This window comes from Bos javanicus, chromosome 13 (genome assembly GCF_032452875.1).
Source record: "Bos javanicus breed banteng chromosome 13, ARS-OSU_banteng_1.0, whole genome shotgun sequence".
Taxonomy (NCBI): Eukaryota; Metazoa; Chordata; class Mammalia; order Artiodactyla; family Bovidae; genus Bos; species Bos javanicus.
Window position 1 is genome coordinate 25,720,876 of NC_083880.1, and position 23,032 is coordinate 25,743,907.

Consider the following 23,032-nt stretch of genomic DNA (forward strand, 5'->3'; position numbering starts at 1 on the left):
GGAAAAGATGGTTGGATAGCATCATCGACTCAATGGACATGGGTTTGCATGGACTCCGGGAGTTGGTGATGGATAGGGAGGCCTGGCGTGCTGCGGTTCATGGGGTCGCAAAGAGTCGGACAAGACTGAGTGGCTGAACTGAACTGAACACTAAGTCATGTCTGAGTCTTTGCAACTTCATGGACTGTAGCTCTACAGGCTCCTCTGTCCATGGGATTTCCCAGGCAACAATACTGGAGTGGGTTGCCATTTCATTTTCCAGGGGCTCTTCCTGACCCAGGGATAGAACCCGAGTCTTCAGCACTGGCAGATGGATTCTTTACCTCTGAGCCACCATAAAAGCCTTAACTTGAAATAGCTCCCCAATAATGACGATGATAATAACAATAACCAACAGGTACTAAAGCACTTATTAAGTAGCAGGCCTAGTTCTAACTCCCTGAACCCTCACCAGAACCTTGTGAGGTAAGTACCATTCTTGGTCTCATTTTACAGATAAGGAAACTGAGGCATGGAGAGGGTGAACAACTTTCCTTTTGGCCATGCCACATGGCTTATGGAATGTTAGTTCCTTGACCGGGGATCAAACCAGCACCCCCTGCAGGGGAAACGGGAAGTCCTAACCACTGGACCACCAGGGAAGTCCGAGGTTGACTAACTTGCCCAAGTTCATAACTTGCCTTATCAGATACATACCCAGCATCTCTGTGAAGCCACCTGTGCAGGTAATCTCCTCCTCCCCATGTCTGTGATGGAATGGCATCCATAGCTCTTGCATGGGACAGGCACGTCTCAAGGGGGCATTGAGAGGGCTTCCAGGGCAGGCAGTGTTTTGAGGAGATACAAGAGAGGAAGGGGGAAGAAGCCTTGTTAATCTGAGTACGGAAGGCATTTGGAGCGGCAACCCCAAAAGGCTGCTTATATTCATGTCTGCCAATTATTCAAACACAAGGAGACCCTCCATAGATCCGCTCAGAAGGCCATGCCCCACACGTAGAGTGCTCCTGAGTGTTGCAGCTGCCCGGGCTGACCGTGAGCATCCAATATGCCTCTAGACTGCTGATGACGGTAGGAGGGTTTCAGAAGGCTCAGATAGTGGCAGCAGGAAAGGAGAGGGCAGACTGGGGGACATCACTTAAGACAGAAATGTGCCCGTGGGACTCTGGACCTGAAAGAGCCTCTAGACATGGTCCAGCCACTGCCTCATTTTGTAAGTGAAGGGCTGGGAGGCTCAAGGGTGAAACCCCAGCAAAACCAAGGTCCGCTATCTCCACCTGCAGAAAAGAAGAGACCAGGCACTTCCCTGGCGGTCCAGTGGTTAAGACGTAGCCTTCCAAATCAGGGGGTCTGGGTTTGATCTCTGGTCAGGCAGTGAAGATCCCACATGATTTGTGGCCTAAAAACCAAAACACTAAAAAAAAAAAAAAGAAGCAGTATTATAACAAATTCAATAAAGACTTTAAAAATAGTCCACCTCAAAAAATCTTAAAGAGAACAAAACAAGTTAGAACTATTTGTCAAATACTCACTGAAGCCCAAATGCTGTGCTAATTGATGTCCTGGCAAAAATATAACAGGGAGGAGACTGAAGACACGATTCCTCCCTTCTCAAGGCTTACAATTTCCCTGGGGATACACACGATCCATAAAATGGACCACTGGTCAAAAGAGACCACTTGACTCTCTCCTCAACTCTTCACTTGTGAATCCAGTCACAGTAAGAACAGAGGAGACATGAGTTCAAGGGAGGATCAGGTTAGAGCAGTGGAACCTGCAAAGGGCTTCTATTAATAGAAGTGCACCTGGCTTCCTACTGAGGTAGACAAGAGGGCTGTGAATTTGTAGAGAGAAAGTAAAAAACATGCAACGTGGAAATAAATACCTCTTGTGCCAAAGGACAAAGGAGCCATCAGTGAGAGCCACCTACACAGGCAGCAAACAGGCTTGTCTGGCGGGCATAGAGAGTGCGTGTCTACAAGTGGTGGGAAATGATGTCATGAAGTGAAACTGGCATTAAAAGCGTTTGTTACACCATGAGGCAGCTGGCCCTCAGGAACCTGCCCTGCTTTCATGGCACTGAGGAACAAACCAGTCGTAGGCAATACCACGAGATGGGTCCATGCATCGTTTCCCAACACATCACTACCGTAGCAACCAGGAAGTGACCTAATGGTGTCAGGAATGGTGATGGCGCTTCTCACTGTCATCCAGGCGTGATGCTGGGCTTACACGATACATTGAGTAAGACAGACACAGCCCTGATGGGGTGTGTGCTTTTCACAGGTGTGTTGAGTCATAGGCGTTCAGCAGAAAGTCAGCACTTTTTATGTCATTCAAAAGTAAGGAGGTCTAGCAATACTCAGCTGCAGTAAATAATCAATGTATCTCATGGATGTTTAAATGCTCTGGGTTTATCCTGCCCTGTCACTGACTCCAGTGGAGAGACAGGCCTCCACGCGTCACTCTTCCTGCTCTGTCAGCGGGGAGTGGGGTAGTGTGTGGTGGCCGTCTTGTGTGGTACCCCCATTTCTAGATGTGCGGCCTCCTTGTAGAGGTTGTGGAAGAAAAACTTTGCCTGCCATACAGCACTGGCATACAGGAGGTGTATCAGGTGGCTGCTGTAACAAACTGTTACACGTTCAGTGACTTAAAACAATATGAATGTGTTATTTTGCAGTTCTGGAAGCCAGAAGTTCAAAACAACTCTGACCAGACTAAGTCAAGAGGCTTCTTTTTTTAAAAAAAAACATGTATTTATTTGGCAGATTCGGGCCTTAGCTGTGGCACTTGGGATCTTCATTGTGTCCTGTGGGCCCTTACATCATGGTACACAGCCTCTCTCATTGCAGCGCGCACGAGCCCAGTTGCTCGTCGCATGTGGGACCCTAGTTCCCTGACCAAGGATCGAGCCCAAGTCCCTTGCATTGCAAGGTGGATTCTTAGCCACTGGACCACCAGGGAAATCCCCAAGGTGTTTCTTTTAGAAGCTCTAGGGGACAATCCATTTCCTCGCTGGTTCCAGTTTCTAGAGACATCCTCCATTTCTCGGCTGATGGCCTCTTCCTCCACCTTCAGAGCCCACAGTGGAGCATCTCCAAATTTCTCTGCCTCTGACCTCTTCTTCTGCCATCACATCCTTCTCTGACTCTTCTGCTCGTCTCTAATGAAGACCCTTATGATTACAATGGGTCCACCTGAACAATCCAGGATAATCTTCCTGTCTTAACATCCTTAATTTAAAATCAGCTGCAAAGTCCCTTTTGCCACGTGTGGCAATGTACTCACGTGAGGGCGTGGATATCTTTGGGGGACCATCGTTCTGTTGATGGCACTAGGAATAGATGAACTGCACATCGCACAGACATCAGCACTTCCTTCTAGAGCCCTTGCTCACCATGTGACCTTGCCTAGATTGTCTTCCTACTGAACACCTCTGCCCTGAACCTTCTATACATTCAATGACATTTGACTTCACCAAGCGGCCTCTCTGTATGGGAGCAGCTTTAGCAGTCTGGACCCAGAGAGAAGCCCAGTGTTTGATGCAAGTAAACATCTCAAGCCATCTCTTCTTCTCAAGTTAATTATAAGCATCTCGATGTGTGCTATTGCCTATACGTTTACCAGTTTCCTATTAATGAATTTTTCCTCATAGCTACACAGTGAGGAGGCCTATCTGTCTCTTCTGGGTTTATAGATGAATAAAAGCAAGGCCTGGAAAGGACCGGCTGGGCCTGGAGGTAGAGCTCAGTGATACAGAAGTCAGAATTACTTGGGTTTGGAATTTTGGCTTCAGCATTTCATGCCTTTGCCTCTAACTGAAAGAGTGGAACCTCTCAGGTCTATCTTGTTTAAGTTACAGCTTAGATACAACATCAAAATTCTTTTATTTGTCCTCTGTTGGCACAAACCCTTTTTATGGGCTTTGAACAAAGCTGTGTAACCCTGGGTAAGCGATTTAATCTCTCTGATACTCATTCCCTTATCTCTGAAGTGGAGATGCCAATTCCTACCTCTGAGTTTTGTGCTAAATAATTACATTGAGTTACTGTTAAGTTCTCGCATAGCCCTTGATCACAGTGTGTGTGTGTGAGCGTGCTTAGTCACATCCAACTCTTTGTTACCCCATGGACTCCTCTGTTCATGGGATTTCCCAGGCAAGAATGCTGGAGTGGGTAGCCATTTCCTCCTCCAGATCTTCGTGGCCCAGGGATCGAACCTGAGTCTCCTGCGTCTCCTGCACTGGCAGGTGAATTCTTTACCCCTTTGCCACCTGGGAAGCCCCACGATAGCTGCAGCCAAATCTTTCATGAAATGTCAACATTCTCAATGTCTGGGCTTAAATCTTTCCTGAGATGCTTTGTTATGCTCATGACAGATCTCTTTTGAATTCAATTACAAGGATTTGTGCAATCACTCAGTAGCTATATACTATTAGTCATTTTCTCAGATATTGATGATATTCTTCACATAACAGAGCCAAAATTCTTACTAAAGATAAGAAAAATTACATTGATTTCTTTTTCCAGTCAACCAGTTCTGTCTTTCAATATTAGGAAATTAGATAAATCAGAGCAGTTTTCATTGAAAAATCTTATAGATTAGTACTGAGTTATCTGTTGTTTTGTAATTTATTTGGTGAGTATTGTTTCTAGTATAATATATGTAATATATATATATGTAACTGTTTTATATATATATAAAACTACATATATATATATATATATATATGTAACTGGATATCTTGTTACATTTAAATCTTATTGTGTTTTTAAGGGCCCCATCCTTAATCACTTTCTTGGCCAAATTATTATGCAGTTTTTTCATATAAAAATGGAAATACTAAAATGAATTTACATCTATCTATAGGATGCTTGTCAAGAAAAAATTATTTTAGTTTTTTATGTTTCAAACTTAAAGCACCTTAACAGAAATCAAACTGCTCTTTCAAAGTCTTCTTAATTTATTCCAGATACTGTCAGTGGGAAGACATGTATTTCTATCTCTGTAATCAAGGTGTGCTACTGCCTGCTGTTCTTTTCATCATCTCGTATTTTCCCACGTGGCTAGCTAGTACTTTGTAATCTTTAAGAATCTGTGCAAGCAGGCATATATTCAATTATGTATTATGATGACTGAATAGTCAATTCCTTCACTAATCTTATTAGTAGGGAAATGAGGGCACATCGTCTTTCTATGGCAGATCTCATCTTCTGGTTTCTGAAAGTGGCCACAGCAATACATATGCCATCTCACTTGATTTTCTCTTTTTTTGGTGGCACCGTGTGGTATGGGGGATCTAGTTCCCTGACCAGGGATCAAATCTATGCCTCCTGCATCAGAAGTGAGGAGTCTTAACCACTGGACTGGACAGGGAAGTCCCTCAGTTGATTTTCTTACAATATGATGTTGCTATTCTTTTCCTTTTTTAAAGACAGAAATCACATTTTATTTATTTATTTGGCCGTATCTCATGGCTTGTGGGATCTTAGTACCCCCAACAGGGATCAAACCCAGAACTCCTGCAGTAAAAGCAGGAAATCTTGCTATTTGTCCCGAGTGGTGGCAATCTGTGTTCCCTCCCCTTGAATGCAGGAAAATCCCTGTATCTGCTTTGACTCACAGAACGTGATAGTAGCGAGCCTGTCACATAAGCAGCGATACAGCATCCACCTGCTTCTGTCTCTGCACTTGCCTTGGGGACCCGGCCGCCATGCTGTGAGGAAGTCCACACCACATGGAGACACCACACAGAATTCCAGCCTTAGCTGGAGTTCAGGCTAAAGGCCAACATCAACCACCAGACAGGCCTTCAGATCACAGCCACCCACAGAACTTTCTGCAATTATGGATATTTTCTGTTTGTGCTTACTATCATATGAGGCCATGGAGCAACTACAGTGTAGTTGGTGTGAATGAAAAGTAAATTTTAAATTTAACTTCATTTAAATTCAAGTAACTGCATGTGGCTAATGGCTGCCACACTGGACAGATAAGCCCTTAGCCTTTGCATCTTCTTGCAGAAGCAACCACCATCATGGAGCAGAAACGAGCCATCCCTACTGGGCTCTCTCCACACTCCTAGCTCTTGGAAGCATGCAAGATAAGAAATAATTATTGTTGGTTTAAGCCACTCAGTTCTGGAGTGATTTGTTATACAGCTGTTGATAATGAATACACTCTATTTCGCTTGATTTTTTTGTTCTCTATAGCAAATAAAGATATGCAAGCCTCTTTCATCTTGTGTCCGTGTGTGTGTGTGTGTGTGGCTATGCTGGGTCTTTGTTGCTGTGAGTGGACTTTCTCTAGTTGCAGCAAGTGAGGGCTACTCTCTGGTTGTGGTTCGAGGGCTTCTCATTGCAGTGGCTTCTCTTGTTGCAGAGCATTGGCTCTAGGGCTCAGGCTTCAGTGGTTGGGGCAGAAGTAAGAAGTCTTAACCACTGGACTGGCCAGGCTTAGCTGCTCTGCAGCATGTGAGATCTTCCCAGACTAGGGATCCAACTGGTGTCCCCTGCACTGGCAGGAGGCTTCTTACCCACTGGACCCCCAGGGAAGTCCCCACAAGCCTCTTCCACCTTTCAAAAGCCATCTAGCTATGGTTTCTCTTCAGAGCCAGATTTCTTGAACAAGTTGCCTACACTTCACCATCCTTACTCATAGCTTACTCATTAGTCAACACCCACTAGGATCTGGATATGGATGAGGTCACAGGAACACTAGTTCAGGCTTATTCCTCTCACTTGGAAAATGTGGTACTCCAGCATCCATCCTGTCTTTTTCCCTACCTATTTCTGAGTAAATCTCACTCTGGCAGAAAAAGCCACCTCAGGCTTGCCTGGTGGCTCAGCTGGTAAAGAATCTGCCTGCAATGCAGGAGACCCCAGTTCAATTCCTGGATCAGGAAGATCCTCTGGAGAAGGGATAGGTTACCCACTCCAGTATTCTTGGGCTTCCTTGGTGGCTCAGACAGTAAAGAATCCACCACAATACGGGAGACCTGGGCTCGATCCCTGGGTTGAGAAGATACCCTGGAGGGCATGGGTATTCTTGCCTGGTGAATCCCCATGGACAGAAGAGCCTGGCGGGCCTCAGCCCTTTGGGTTGCAAAGAGTCAGACATGACTGAGCAACTAAGCACAGCACTCAGCACTCCTGGATGAGAAATTGCTAAAAACAAACAAACAAAAAATGCACTGTTTTCTGGTAGACTAGTAAAAGATACCCCTTTAAGACACCCTTACCTGAAGCCTGACACAGTCCAAGGCTGAACAAGTGGAGTGTGGGTGGATTTCAGCCTCTCCCCCCCCCACCCCCTGCCCCAGGGCCAGCCATCCTCACCCAGGGCACCAGCATCGTGGACGGCATGATCCAGGTGACTGCTATGTTTCTGGGGCACCCAGAGCTTTCTCACACATCGTCATCAACACTCATCTCATGGGGGTGCTCTGGCCCCTTGTGGACACCTGTGGCCCATGAAGTCTCTTGAGGGGACATCTCATGAAGCACCCTGGATGTGGACCCCCTTCCCAGCCCAAGAGCTCCCCCAACTCTTCCCATCCCAAGATCAAAATCCTTGGGATCTTCAAAGGGAAATGTCTTCCTAGGACTCCTCCCTGTGGTAAAGCTGCACCAGGATCCTCGGTGAAATGCAGGGACCCACCCGGCTGCCCCACTGTGTAGCACGGAGACTACTAGGAAAACAGCTCTTCCTGCTGGCGTCAGATCCACTCACGGGGTATGACTGGGGCCACGGGCCACACAGCCCTCCCTACCACATCCTCCTTCCTTACTCTGTACACGTCCCAGCATCAACTCCCAGAGTCCCTCCTGTGATTCTCTTTTCCCTTCACAAAGCTCGCTGGCCCACCAGGCCTCAGATGTCATCAGGGGACCCAAAGGAACTTTATGATGGTAAACTCCCAAATGCTATTTTTTTCCCAAATTAGCCAGACATCTGGGTGGAGAGTGTGGTTTAGGGTTTCAATTTCCTAGAACACAGTAACTCGATTACAAAAATGGGGCGATATTTCCATGACAGCAGGTCTTCAGAAGTGGGATGGGTTACCTTCTGTCTCCGCTGGGCAGATCGAAGTTCATGGCACAGGAGGCTGAGGAGGTGGCTGTGTTCACAGTTTCCGCAGGCCTGAGACACGGCAAAACAAGTGATACCCAAAGATATCCAAAGGTTAAAAACAATAAAATTCTGTAAAGCAATTATCCTTCAATAAAAAAATAAGTTAAAAAGACACATTAGGATATGACCCTCACATAGTTCAGCTTGGGGGTACCTGGTTCAGTATGTGAAATGTTCCAGCTCAGTAAGGGCCAGTTTATACCAAAGGTTTCTGATCTGTTTCAAAGATCCCAAAGTATTAGTACTATGTTGATTGTAACCAAATGCAAATTTTTCTAGGGAAACATGCCACACATTTTTCCCCCTTATTACTCAGCTTTGGGACACTAAATTAATAAATGCAATGGTTGTTAATCAGATGATAAGCTTTTACATTTTTGGTCTAGGTTGAATAAACTCAGTGGTACTAAACAGATTAGAGTTTTCAAGAGAAAAGAAAATAATATTCTTCCCAAGATGACGTTCTTGGATATCACTGTTAAAATGTTGTCTGACTGGAAAACATTTCAGGAATGATTACCTTTCTTGTGTGTTTAATGAATTTTTCTTTTTCACTATTAACTCTCATAATTCCTTCTCAAAATCTTGTGATGTAGATCAATTTCCTTTCTAATCTGAATAAACTTACAGTCCTCAAACATGATACTGATGTTTACTAAAATTCAACATTTTCAAGAAAATCTTTCAATCATACATACTTTCTGGCTAATTTTATATTTAAAATCAAATGTCTTTAGATTTTCCTAGGTCCTCTGATATAAATGTGGCATAGTGGGAAATTATATATAGAAGATTCATGTTGATAGTTCAAGAAACTGGCCAGTTAGACTGAATTTTCAACCTATAACTTGGATACCGATTCTTCTGTAGAACAAAGCTAGAAAGAATTCCCTCTGCCTGCTGGCCCCTTGGGATAGCTGGGTGTGGTTTATTTTCTTCTCTGACTGGAACAAAGATATGCAGGAAAATCTTCTTTCTACAACTCAAATTCCTTGTTCTTACAAACAAGCTTAAGAAGAGAGAGAGAGAAAAAAAAAAGCAGCAGATCAAGCCTGGCTTAATCGTTTGCTTATATTGGTGCATATACTGGATTTTTTCCAGGTTAACAAAAATAAAGCCACAGGGAAGACATATGCAGCCGTATATTTAAGCTACTGGCTCACACACAGTTTACTGGCTGCCAAGTATATAAAAGATATGAAGGCGGAAGAAAAACAGTAAGCAGTTATGAGACATAACAAGTTTTCTTATTCTTTATTACTTTAAAGGAAGCTGGAACCCGATAACAATACACCACATACAGTTCAGAACCAAACAAAGGCTGCTTAGTTATTTATTTTGCATTTGCTCCTTTTAGGAAGTGAGGAAAAAACAGCTCTACTGGCACTCAAGTTTATTTTCAATTAAAATCCCCATAAATTAGACAACCTCTCATAAAACAGTGGAAATGGAAAAAAATGTTATTCAGAAAAAAACTTTTAAGTATCCTAGTTTTCTGTAGCGCACTGGGTTATGTGATCAGCCTCATAAGGCCACTTAAAAAAGTATTCAGCCTCTGTATTCTTCTTTAGGATAATACATAATAGTGCCTGGCCCTCTGACGGAAATACAAGCACAATTTATACTTGCCCAGTTTCAAGCACTGAAAACACCTTCCCCTCCCCCCCGCAATTTTGCTATTTGCTCACGTCTCAAGCGCATAAACGAGTGCTGCTGAGAGACCAGGGTCCTTGCTGCCATTGTGTTTTTTCTATTTAAAATTCAGAGTATTAAACACAGTTGAGTACATCCACGCATACATGACATACCGTTATCACATACCGGAAGCTCCAATCAAGAGCACTGGGCAAAGGCCCATTTCATAACATCATTAAGATGCACTGAACGCTGCTGTTCAGAGAGGCTTTGTCAAAGCAGATCATAATGGCCTGTCAGAAGTCTGCAAACAGAAATTTATATTAAATTGTCCTTTTCCTTCTTTATTAGTATGGAATCCAGTTGCATTTCTAGTATATGGGCTCAGAGGTTCACTGAAAAGGCTTCTGGGTTTTAAGATTGTGAAATATCACCAAAATGAAGTACTAAAAAAAAAAAAAAACTTAACTGAAAAATATTTGAGTAAGTAGGTGCAGGTATAGTAATCAACCATAATGACTTTATCAAAACAAAAGAAGGAGTTTCTCAGGGGTGTGAAGGTGGACTGAACTTGTGAGTCACAAGGTGGAGTGTTTAATTTGGAACAAGTCAAATAAAAGCATTGCTTTCTTTTCCTTAAAAACCTTTGGGACTCTTTATGTTATGTTATAATCTCAGAAAAGAAAGCTCATTCATTAAAAAAAATTTTTTTTCCATTTTAAGTCCTGCTGAGTGAAGATGCCTGGGAGACATATTTTACATGCTGACTTCCTGAGTGTAGTCATTAAGTAGGATGTTATCTGGAGATACGATGGTAAAATTTTACTTCTTTAGACTCTATGTTTTTCTTTGCCGTGTTCATTGATCACACATATGTGCTGAAACAATAAAGGATTTAAATGCATCAGCCTCTTAACAAAATAAGAAGTGCAGAAAATGGGATGCAGTAATATCTCCTACTTCATTACTCTTCATTTAAATACATATGAATTGGCCTGGCCAAAAAGTTCCTTTGGTTTTTAAGTAAAAATCAAAGATACAGTTTTCACCAAGAACTTTATTGAACAACATATTTGTTGTTTTGTTCCACTACTTTCTGCCATTTTTCAGGCAACTTCATAACTCCGTCTTCTCAAAACTTTTTATCTTTCTGAGCAAAGGACTGTTGCTAGTGCCTTTTATAGCCTTCCAAGGAATTGTAATTTTTTTTTTTTCCATGAAGAGAATTTTGTAAAGACCAAAATAAATGGGCATCGAAGATGCAATGTCTGGTGAATACAGTGGATGTATCAGAACTTCTCAGCTAAGCTGGAACAGCTTTTGCCTGGTCATCAAAGAAACATGCAATCTTGCGTTATCCTGATGGAAGATAATGCATTTTCTGTTTGAGAGCTGCTTTCAGTTGGTCTAACTGGGTACAGTACTTGTTGGAATGAATCGTTTGGTTTTCCAGGAAAAGCTCATAATAGAGGATTCCCTGCAAATCCCACCATATACACAACATCACCTTCTTTGGATGAAGACTGGCATTTGGTGTGGTTGGTGATGATTCACTTTGGTTGCCCCCAAACCACTTCCATTCCACATTATTGTACAGTATCCACGTTTCATCACCCATCACAATTTGTTTTAAAGACAACATTTTCCTTATGTTTCAATAGAGAATCACATGTGGAAATATGGTCAAGAAGGTTTTTTGTTTTGCTAAACTTATGTGGAACCCAAACACCAAAGTGATCAGCATAACCAAGCTGGTACAAATGGTTTTCAATGCTTGATTTGGATATTTTGAGTATGTTGGCTATCTCCCACATGGTATAACATTGATTATTCTCAATTAATGTCTTGATTTGATGGCTATAAACTTCAACTGGTCTACCCGACCACGGAGCACTGTCTAGCAAGAAATCTCTAGCACGAAACTTTGCAAACTGCACTAGACACATTTCACCAGTCACTGCACCTTCTCCATACACAGCGTAAGTCTTTTTCTGCGTTTCGGTTGTGTCTTTACCTTTCTTGAAGTAATTAAACATAACATGTCAACAATGTTGCTTTTTTCTTCCATCTTCACTATTAAAATGGTCACACAAAAATTCACCAATTTTGATTTTTTTTAAAAACGATGCACATTGATATGACAGCTGTCACAATACAATCTAACAAAACTGCTCTGAATGAAGTTAAAAACAACCAAGCACTACCAGGGCCATCTTATGGAAAAAGATGAACAAACTTTTTGGCCAACCCAATATGTATTTATTTATATGTGTATGTATTTGTATGTGAATGCATTATGTATACATATACATATTATGTATATGCACACACACATATATGTGTACACATGCAGATATCTGTAAAATCTAAAGAGACCCACTAAGGCAAAAATTTCTTCACTGAGTTTTGAACTCTTTTCTGAACCTGGCTTTGTAGGTCTGTAACAACGAGATATATGCTGAGGGTTGTGGAATATAGGTAGTGGTGGAGACAGCATATCCTACTGGTGAAGTTACAGCTTCTACAGTGAACAGAGAAACAGCTGTAGTAAACACAGGTACTGACTTTCCTTTGATCCTTTTTGGGTAGCCAGAAATGTGTCAGAATTATTTTGATGGCAAGCAACAGAAATGGCGCTGGGTTAACGTAAGCAAAGCGGTGGGGGGTGCAGGGGGCTATTACTGGTAGGAGACTGGGGTAGCTCGCAAAGGCAGAGGAAGAGCAGAGTAGCGCAGCAACTGGAAGCCAGAAACAGGCTCCAGAAACCAGCCCAGGCCTAGGCCCGAAACCCCTTGGTCTCTGTGGCTCTTGGTTTAAGTTTCTAAATTCTAGGGGAGAGAGACAGACTGGTCCACTTTGGGTTAGATGTTTATCTCCAGATCATTCAGCAGTGGTCAGGGTCACACACCTGAGGGTCCATGTCTATAGCCATTTCTCCCAAGGGGAAAGAGTTATGAGCTACAAGCCAGTGTAACTGGAGGCTTCTAGATCTCAAGCACTGACACTAAACAGTTTATTGAGTATTGACTGTTAGTATGGTCAATGGAGACACAGTTGATGACGATGGAGAAAACTCTGCAGCAAGCTGTCTTTCTGCTTATTTCCTTCGTACGAAATAGAGACAATCATAACTGCTTCCATCATCCTAATACCAACCTTGCTGGGCAGTGGTGGGAATTCACTGAGACTAAGAATGCCAAGTGCCCGGAACATTCCTGACACAGAAGACACTCAATAAATGGCAGTCATCATTATGGCTATTTTTAAAATCTGTTAAATTGGTATCATTGCAATGTTCTTGTGAAAACGGAGTTAGGGATTTGCATGCAAGACTTACATTTAGATCTCTGAAGTATTCATTGTAATCTAAGGCATAACCCACCACAAATAAGTTTGGAATCTCAAATCCAGCATCTGAACAGAGAGAGGGAGGGGAAAAAAGAACACAATTTAAATAACATAAAAATAAAGCCACCATAAGCTGTTGTTAGCACTTAAAGTTGTGAGGACCTTCCATTAGGCAGAAGTAAGTGAGAAAAGTGACAGACAACGCGTAAGATGAACCCAGCAGGACCTGGGCCAGAGTGCCTACTCAGGGACACAGGACAAACCAATAAACAGACAGTGAAAAATGACTGCAATCCTTGTAGACAGAGCTGAGAAAGGGCTCAGGATGCCCCGTTGAAAACAAGAAGTATGCCTGAGTCAGGCATACAGCGCTGCTTTTTCAAAGCAAGCAGTATCCAACAATATCGTGCCAAAGGAAACACTGCAAAAAGCATGAAGTGCAGTTCAATCAGAAGGCATCCCAATGCTGTAATATGTGAATAGGGACAGGCTGTTGCAATAGGAAGCCATCCTCCCACCGCACTCAGTGTCCTCGGCTGGATAAAGGGCTAGAAAGCAAAACCTGAGAGACAAGGTGAAAGGAGACAGGACCGTTCAGCTTGAGGAAGACATGCTGAGGGTTGCTCCAAGGCTAGTCTTTGAATCCACATGCAGATGATAGCAATTAACTCTCTGTCTCCACCGCAGGCAGGATGAGACTGTGCTTGTGTGCTCAGTCGCTCAGTTGTATCGGATTCTTTGGGACCCCGTGGACTGTAGCCTGCCAGGTTCCTCTGTTCATGGAATTTTCCAGGCAAGAATACTGGAGTGGGTTTGCCATTTCCTTCTCCAGGGGATCCTTCCAACCCAGGGCTCGAACCCACGTCTCCTGCATTTGCAGGAAGATTCTTTTCCACTGAGCCACAGCCCATTAAGGTACTCAGGTTAAGTAAAAAAATGAATATATGAAAGATGATTTTTATTGAAAAGGAATTTTTAAAAAGATTTTTAATGTGCACCATTTTAAAAGTCTTTATTGAATTTGTTTCAGTATTGCTTCTGTTTTATGTTTTGGTTTTTTGCCCATGAGGCATGTGGGAATCTCAGATTCCCAACCAGGGATCTAACCTGGCAAAGTCTTAATCACTAGACCGAGGGAAGTCCCTGAAAAGGATTCTTAAGGAGCATGAAATAGTTCTTCTTCCTCAGATTTTAAAACTGAATAAATGTGCCTATAGCCCAGTGATTTTTCAAATTCTTTCCAGTGTTGGGGAATCCTCTGTTAGTTTATTATAGTATTACAAATGAGAGATGTACTTGCTTACTTTTACAAAACAGTACTTTGGCATAGCCAGTGGACTTACAGCACAGAGAAAGTTACCTCTGTGGTTGACTACTCACCTCCTCGTTGGTCCTTCTGATCAAGGATGCTTTCACATGGAGAAACCAACTGGTTACTGCTCGCAGAAAGTGCTAGAGGGGAGGGACTTGTTTTTCTAAGGATTGCATTGTGTGTCACTGTTAGAAAGCCCTTTTGAGCCCTCCAAACTGTAGGTTTCTTGAGAAAAATAATCAGAGGAGAAGCAGAGCAGAAGAAAAGGTGTCAGAAGATACAAGTGTCATTGAGCACAGAGGAGAAAGTCAACTATGAAAAAGGACCAAGAAGTACAAAGCCTCAGAAATAGGGAAGAAAGACAAAAAACAAAGATTCTGAGCTAGCTAAAAGAATATTAGCAACTCCCAGGAACCCCTGGTTGTAAAGATAATGATGACTTTACAGTGAGTAACGCAATCTCTACAATGGGCATGGGCGACTCAGACTGGGAAAAGTTGGTTCCAAAGGTCAAGCCTTCAAAGCTGTCATGGAGTAAAGAATCTTGAACCAGCAGGTCAGGAGAACAGCCAGGAAAGAGTTGACTGGTCTCTAGCTGGTAAGTGAGTGCAGTTCCTACCCTTATATTTGCGATTGCAGATGCTACTTACAGATGGAATGCAAGAGTAAGAGCCATGATAGTAATCAGATTGCCTGGGCTCAACAGTGACTGTACACGTACAGCTTTGTGACCCAGCAAGCTCTTTAACCTGGCTGGGTTCAGTTTCATCATCTGTAAAATGGGCATAGCAATAGCACCTACTTTAGAGAAAGCTGTGAGGATTAAACATGTTCATCGCTTTGCAGCTCTTAAAACGGAGTCAGACACGCCAAAATCTCTATGTCTATGAGTCTTCTTCCATTTTGTAAATAAGTTCATCTGCAACTTATTTTTTAGATTCCATATATAAGGACCTACTGTATAGCACAGGGAACTATATTCATTAATTTGTAATAACCTATAAGGGACAAGAATCTGAAACAGAATATATATGTATACAAATGGGCTTCCCAGGTAGCTCAGTGGTAGAATCTGCTTGTCAACACAGGAGAGGTGGGTTCGATCCCTGAGTCTGGAAGATTTCCTGAAGTAGGAAATGGCAATCCAGTATTCTTGCCTGGGAAATCCCATAGACAGAGGAGCTTTGTGGGCTACAGTCCATGGGGTGGCAAAGAGTTGGACATGACCAAGCATGCATGCGTGTATCCAAATATATAACTGAAGCACTGTGCTGCACACCAGGAAATTAACATGACATTATAAATCAATTACACTTTAATTTTTTAATTAAAAAAATTAATCTCTTACTGCTGCTGCTGCTGCTAAGTCACTTCAGTTGTATCCAACTCTGTGCAACCCCATAGACGGCAGCCCACCAGGCTCCGCTGTCCCTGGGACTCTCCAGGCAGGAACACTGGAGTGGGTTGCCATTTCCTTCTCCAATGCATGAAAGCGAAAAGTGAAAGTGAAGTTGCTCAGTCATGTCCGACTCTTAGCGACCCCATGGAGTACAGCCTACCAGGTTCCTCTGTCCATGGGATTTTCCAGGCAAGAGTACTGGAGTGGGATGCCATCACCTTCTCCAAATCTCTTACTAGTGCTAGCTATTATTTTATTAATACTGTTGCTGTGACACAAGAAATTTGTAATTAGTTGGATATTTCTGAAGTGCATGTCTTTCAACTTCAGTTGAAATTTTCTCTATATGGTATCTTAGATTATTTCCTTGGAAGATTTCTGTTTATTAACCTTGTCCAACCCTAACTATATTCAGATTATATTCCCCAAACCAATAACTAGACAGGAACATGTTATTGGGTCTATCTGGCCAGAGCTAACATTGTCTAGATTTAAGACATCCACCCAGGAATGCAACTTGTTTTCAGAATAAAGAATCACTGGTTCAATGTCATTGGCACATTACCCATCCATAGCATGCTTCTCGTGCTAATGTTTGTTCAGCTTGCTGATGAGAACTGTAGCCAAATTATCCCAGTGCAAATGTAAGTTATAAAAATCCAGCCGAAGTCTGCCTATGCAAGTGAAAAAAAAATCGCCTCTAGTGTTAGAATAATAAATAATCAAGCAGCTTGTTTATCCTTTCTGGCATTACAACTATTCGTATCCTGGGGAGGATGGAGGAAACTGCTTTAGATGAGAAAACTCCTTGAGAACACATGTCTGAAGTGAAGTGTGAAGATGGTATCTAGAGATATTTGCTCTAATTCTCTGTGTGGTTATATTTGTGTTTGGAGATGGTGGGGCAGAGTCTCGGATTTCCCTTTGTGTGCTAAAATTCCGATTTGCTGAAGGTCAGCACTGTGCATTGTCTGCTCACAGTTCCTAGAGATGGTAGAACCCCTCAACCTTCCCAGTGCCTCTCTGCGTCCAGCAGAGACACAGAGAGGACAGACAGGTGGGGTCAGAGGCCAAGGCAGGAATCCCATGCATCCAAGTCAGTCCAGGGTTGGAGGGTCACATCTCCCTCCAACCCCCAAACCCCATTTTAGCTGAGTTCTTAGGAATGAAGGTGCAAAGATTTTAGAAAAACCTAAAAATAAAAACATCAAATGTACACAACAGAATTCCTGCGAAAGGTGTAATTAGAAAATGAAAACCCCTGGTTGTAGAGGGTTCTATTGCTGGAGACACAGAGCATTTATGGAGCCATCAAATCTTTTATAGCTTCCGTTTCACATGGAATGCTGACAACCAGGAAAGGAAAGAGTCTTAAACACAAAACACCACCACTAGCCAATAAACAACCGACAACCACCGTGCCCCGCCTCAAACACTTACAGTCAGGTCTAAAGCCATCACTTCTAGGTGTTCTCTTCACCAACAAACTACCATTAAAAGAAAAAAAAAAATGTTTCAGTGATCCAGGTAACATGTTTGTGAATTACAAATAGAATTGAACATCATTAAAATATATATTTGAAACGTGCATTTTTTTTCCCCCTCAAGCATGTGGGACATCAGCACAGCCTTGAATTCCCTCCTATGTCTCCTTATCAGTGAGATTCTGGATAAAAGGGAGGGAGAGGGGCGTGGGCACTGGGGCTCAGCCAGCTGCTCCTGGAAACAGCTAACAGAGGCATTGGAAAAAGGGGCTCAGATACATAGCAAAGCATGCCCTCTCCCCCTTCCTTTCTCTCAGGCTAGCTGTCAAATGGGCTGTTTGTTCAGTGTGGTCAAACCCTAATGCCCCAGGGCAAAGGGTTAGTGGTTTGGAATGGACTGCATTCTTTGGAACCAGCGTCCTGTGTTAGCATCCCTCTTGGGCAGATTTGGAAAGACATAGCAGTGATGACGTGAATGTGGTACTCACCTGGCTACCTTGATCATGTTGGGCTTGTACTTCTCTATGCTACTGAGCAAGGCTTTTATGGTTCTCCCAGTTCCAATAGAAGAGGACAGACAAATTCAACCAGATGCCTTTGGGCTGCATTAAAAGGCTTTTCATCCAGACAGATGAGTCTAGTCCTTATTAATAATGTATCATAATTAGAATTGCCATCAAATTAGAAGTCCAAGTAGGAGGCAGAGCTGGTTATATTTTTTAGACAGGTGCATCTTTCTGGAAGCTGGGTTTGGGGGGAATATGTTGGTGACTGTTTCCTCCTAGAATCCTTGAGCTGTGTCAAAAGGCTACATTCAGCATTTGGAGAGCATGTGGGGCTCTTTATCGAGTGCATTTGGTCTCGTGCATGCGCATTCAAGGACTAAATTTGGCCCTGAGGTAATGTAACACAACGCGGGGCGCATGAATTTTCATGGACATGGGATGCACATCTGAGTATGCTGAATGGACAGATAAACACTTCCCCCGCTCCCCCTTCACATACTCTCCCCACTTAATAGGAGATTCGATGGCTGGGAAGTGAGATGTATGTGGACAGCAGCTGGTGACAGCCTGTGAGCTCTGAGGGCACGAGGCTACTGTGAGCAGAGGCTCACCCTGGCTGATGAGCTGCTGCACAATTAGAGCACAATGGGCAGGAGAAATTGATTGTCCGTGGGACAGAAATCAGCTGTCTGGAGCTGATTATCAAAACAACAGGTCTGAATTTAGCCAGGGTCGGGCAGTGCCTTTCGCTGGAGGGTCTACTTCAAGGGTTTTGTCTGAGCCAGAACGGCACATACATATGGCACACCCAGGCGACTGTAACAAAAGCGCGACAAAAACAGCTCCCCTGAATTTTTGCCAGCTGATAAGACAGGCCTGCTGGGCTAAAGGACCCATTATTTCTTTCTCTTTTCTTTTCTTCTTTAAAAAAAAATAGAAAAACAAATTAAATTAAATTATATCTTTCCCCTGGATAGCAAATTTTTACACTGATTCTATTTATGATTTAGATGCTGAAGGGAGGATTGTTTCAAGTCATTAGAGGTCATTAGCAAGAACACGGAATTAAGGGTGAGAGGCCAATCTTGGTTTCTCTATTAAAAAAATTTGGTTCTGTGGGCTAGTTTTCTCTTCTGTGAAAATGTCTGATTTACAAATAGATCTAAGAACCAATTTAGACATGGGTGGCATTAGATACAAAAGGATAAAATACCACACAACTATTATTATAAAGCTTCCATTCTAAGTTATTTCAAGTCAAATTCTAGTTAACTCCTATTCTATAAATTTGGAGAAGCCTGCATGCAGTGGGCATTCAATAAATCCTTGGCCAATTTGATAACAAGGTCTATATTTAGAAACTCAACATTAGATTCTTTCAACTTCCAGGTATGGATAAAGAAAAGTCAGCTTACCTCAACAATGAGGACATTCTGAAATTAAAAAAAAAAAACTATTTAGAATATGATGCAAATCTGGCTCATAAGATAAACACATATTTCGCTTGGAGTTAGAATTTCACAGTTAACTTAGTTGGTCGTCCACCATCCATCTAACCCAAATGCTTGGAGATAATCCAGGACTTCCAGATTTATTTTTCCAGTTTTGCTGGAATCACGGATGCTGCAATATTGGTGTCTATATTCAGGTTAGTGTTGTCCCGTGCTTAGTCACTCAGTTGTGTGTGACTCTTTGTGACCTCATGGACCGTAGCCCACCAGGCTCCTCCGTTCATGGGGACTGTCCAGGCAAAAATACTGGGGTGGGTTGCCATGCCCTCCTCCAGGGGATCTTCCAAACCCAGGGATTGAATCCAGGTCTCCCGCATTGCAGGCAGATTCTTTACTATCTGAGCCATCAGGGAAGCCCAAGAATACCAGAGTGGGTAGCCTATCCCTTCTCCAGGGGATCTTTCTCATCCAGGAATCGAACCAGGATCTCCTGCATAGAAGGCAGATTCACCAGGGAATTCTGGTGAATTCCCAGATTCACCAGGGAAGCCGGCTGATTTTAGATCCTTTACCTGTCTGAAGAACTATCCATAATGTCATCCGACCGCCATCATCCTGGCAAGTGACCCCTCTGAGTCCTTCGGGATACAAACCTCACCAAATTTCCCAGATAAACAGCATTGTTAATGGAGACAGCACTGGGCAGAAGGATCCTATATTCAGTGGGGCCACCCCTACACCAGTGTAGCCACCACAATCACCAGGGATCTGGTATTTACTCTTGGATTTTCAATCCCAAGGAAGGGGAGATACTTGGTTTATATTTTTAGTGATGTGGTTACACTCCTTACTCTGTGCTTTTAAGGCATCCCTCTGCTTCTCCCCTAGGAACAGATTATGTTTCATTTTAACTTCTTGAATGATACCTATTATTAGACTACCAACTCTGCAAGGAATGGAAGGAATCACATTTTTCTTGCTTACTTTCATAGTCTCAGCCACTAGCACAAATACTGCAAACAGATGCTCAGTAATTATTTGTGAATGAAGGAACAATAACTAATTATACTTATTAATGACAAAATTAACCAATAAGTGGATTTGTAGTCACATGTCAATATTGCCCCATCAAATTAAAATACCACTGTGTTAACATGCTATATATTCTCCTCAATGTAATGATGTCTTTCTTTAGATAACTTTTCATTTATCCCTATGATTCATACACTACTTTAAAAATTCTATCAAACCATACACTTTGGCTATCTTATCTCTCATGCAAAAGAGATTTAAATAATGAAACGTGAACCAACCAACCACTCTGTTAAATCTGAACTATACTACCTTATGTGTCAACTGCATTCTTAGGTGGAATATCTTTCTGGAAGTGTTTTTCTTTCTAGTATTTTATTCATTAAATTCATGAAAGAATCTTAATTTTATCATTAAAATATAAGATTATTTTGTCTGTTTTAAAAATAGGTTATGCCCACAGTATACCCCATGGATCACACTGACGGAGAAGTCCCCTTGGTATCCTCAATGCGTTTGCTATATTATTAACCATCAATCCATCACAACTAGTTAGGATGTGCATTTTTAGTTTGATTGAGGCCTATTAGCCAACCAGAACACTGGAAGAATATTTGGTTAATTTAACGTCCTAGTTCACAATCTCTTTTTGTTTCAATCTTACAATGAAAAACCTTTTAAAACTGTTAGTCCGCATTCTTGCCTAATTAAATGAAGTGCACTGAACATAATTAAATCTGGTTTTTGAAAGTTCAGGGCCTTGCAAAACAAGAGTCATTCTTGAGGAGATTAGCTTCAACTACAAGACATAGTGATATCTGGGAATTAGAATTCAGAGAGACATAAATCCAGAAGTAGAGTGTCAAACTTAATTAAACACATTTTAAAATCAAGGTAATGTATACACGTTTAAAATAAAATAGAGAAGTCGAAAGTTTTCTAGATATTGATGTGTTTCTAACTGGTAAAAGTATTTCAAAATGCTTATATGTTTATACTAAAGTTATGGCATTTTATACTATGCGTATCCAAAATATTAGTTCGTCTAGCAAAACAGTGCATCTAACAAAAACAGTGGTTTTTCCAGTAGTCACGTATGGATATGAGAGCTGGACTATAAAGCAGGCTGAGTGCCAAAGAACTGATGCCTTTGAAATGTGATACTGGTGAAGACTCTTGAAACTACCTTGACCATGGAGATCAAAACAGTCAATCCTAAAAGAAATCAACCCTGTATATTTATTAGAAGGATTGATGCTGAAGTTGAAGCTCCAATACTTTGGCCACCTGATGTGAAGAGCCAACTCATTGGAAAAGGCCCTGATGCTGGGAAAGACTGAAGGCAGGAGGAGAAGGGGACGATGGAGGATGAGATGGTTGGATGGTATCATCGACTCAACGGGCATGAGTTTGAACAAACTCTGGGAGATAAAGAAGGACAGGGAAGCCTGGCATGCTGCAATTCATGGTGTCACAAAGAGTCGGATATGACTTAGCAACAACGACAACACACAAAAATGACAACAATCTATTTCATTTTTTTTTCATTTTCTCCTAGTTTTATCGAGATATAACCGATATACTTCACTATGTTAGTTTAAGGGGTTCAGCATGATGCTCTGACTCAGATACACTGTGACATGATTACTGCAATGTTTAGTCAGTATCCACCCTCTCATGTAGACACAATACAAAGAAAAAGGAAAAGGGGCAAAAACTTTTTCTTTGTGATAAGAACTCTTAGGGTTTACTCTTTTTTAAAATATCGATTTATTTTTAATTGGAGGATAACTGCTTTATAATATTGTGTTGGTTTCTGCCATATCTTAGGGTTTACTCTTTTAATAACTTTTACCTATATTACTCAGGAGTGTTAACTAGTTATCATGTTATACATTACATCTGTAGTATTTATTTTTATTATAGCTGAAAATTTGTACCTATGACCAGCTCCCATTCCCTGCCTCTGGTAACCACAAAACTAGTCTTTTTTCCTGTGATTTTGGTTTTTGTTTGGTTTTATTATGTTTTAGATCCCACATAGAGGTAAGACAACACAGAATTTGTTTTTCTCTGTCTCACTTATTTCACTTAGCATAATGCTTTCAAGGTCCATTCATGTTGTTGAAAATGGCAGGATTTCCTTGGTTTATTTTTTTAATGGCTTAATAAAATTCCATTGTGTATGTATACCACATTTCTGTATTTGACAATAATTTCTTTTATTTTTTTGCTGCACCAGGCAGCATGCAGGATCTTAGCTCCCCGACCAGGGATCCAACCCGTGCCCCCTGCAATGGAAGTTGGGGTCTTAACCACTGACTGTGAGGGAAGTTCCCCACATTTCTTAATATCACATAAACTTATTACACATTCACTAGATTTCCCAGGACAATTTCCCCAGTTGTCGTTCAAATGGCTTTTTTTTTTCAATTGGAGAATAACTGCTTAACCATATTGTGTTGGTTTCTGCTGTACAACAACATGAATCAGCCGTAAGTATATATGTATTTCAAATGGCTTTTGTTGTAGCTGGCTTGTCTAATCTAAGAACATGCAATGATCTTTAATGTCCTTTAATTTAGAAGAGTCTCTTTTTCTGTACTTCTGTTTCTCACTCTCACAACTTGATACACCATCTATTTACTATGTTCTTTCACACTATCTCCCTTCCTTTCCCCGTGCCCCAATGTTACCTTGTTATGACTGTATCTTCTCATACAGGTTACATTTTT

At 41.9% G+C, this 23,032-nt stretch overlaps 1 protein-coding gene across 1 annotated transcript in view; it reads right to left on the bottom strand.

The window, feature by feature from the left end:
- Positions 1–696: 696 nt before the first annotated feature.
- Positions 697–23,032, bottom strand: part of PRTFDC1 (phosphoribosyl transferase domain containing 1) — a 111,300-nt gene continuing 88,964 nt past the window's right edge. Inside the window, 7 exon segments of the mRNA XM_061436037.1 lie at positions 697–812; positions 8,062–8,139; positions 9,939–10,643; positions 13,103–13,179; positions 17,265–17,311; positions 17,797–17,903; positions 19,230–19,247. Coding sequence (XP_061292021.1) covers positions 10,596–10,643; positions 13,103–13,179; positions 17,265–17,311; positions 17,797–17,903; positions 19,230–19,247 — 297 coding nt within the window. The 3' untranslated portion in view covers positions 697–812; positions 8,062–8,139; positions 9,939–10,595.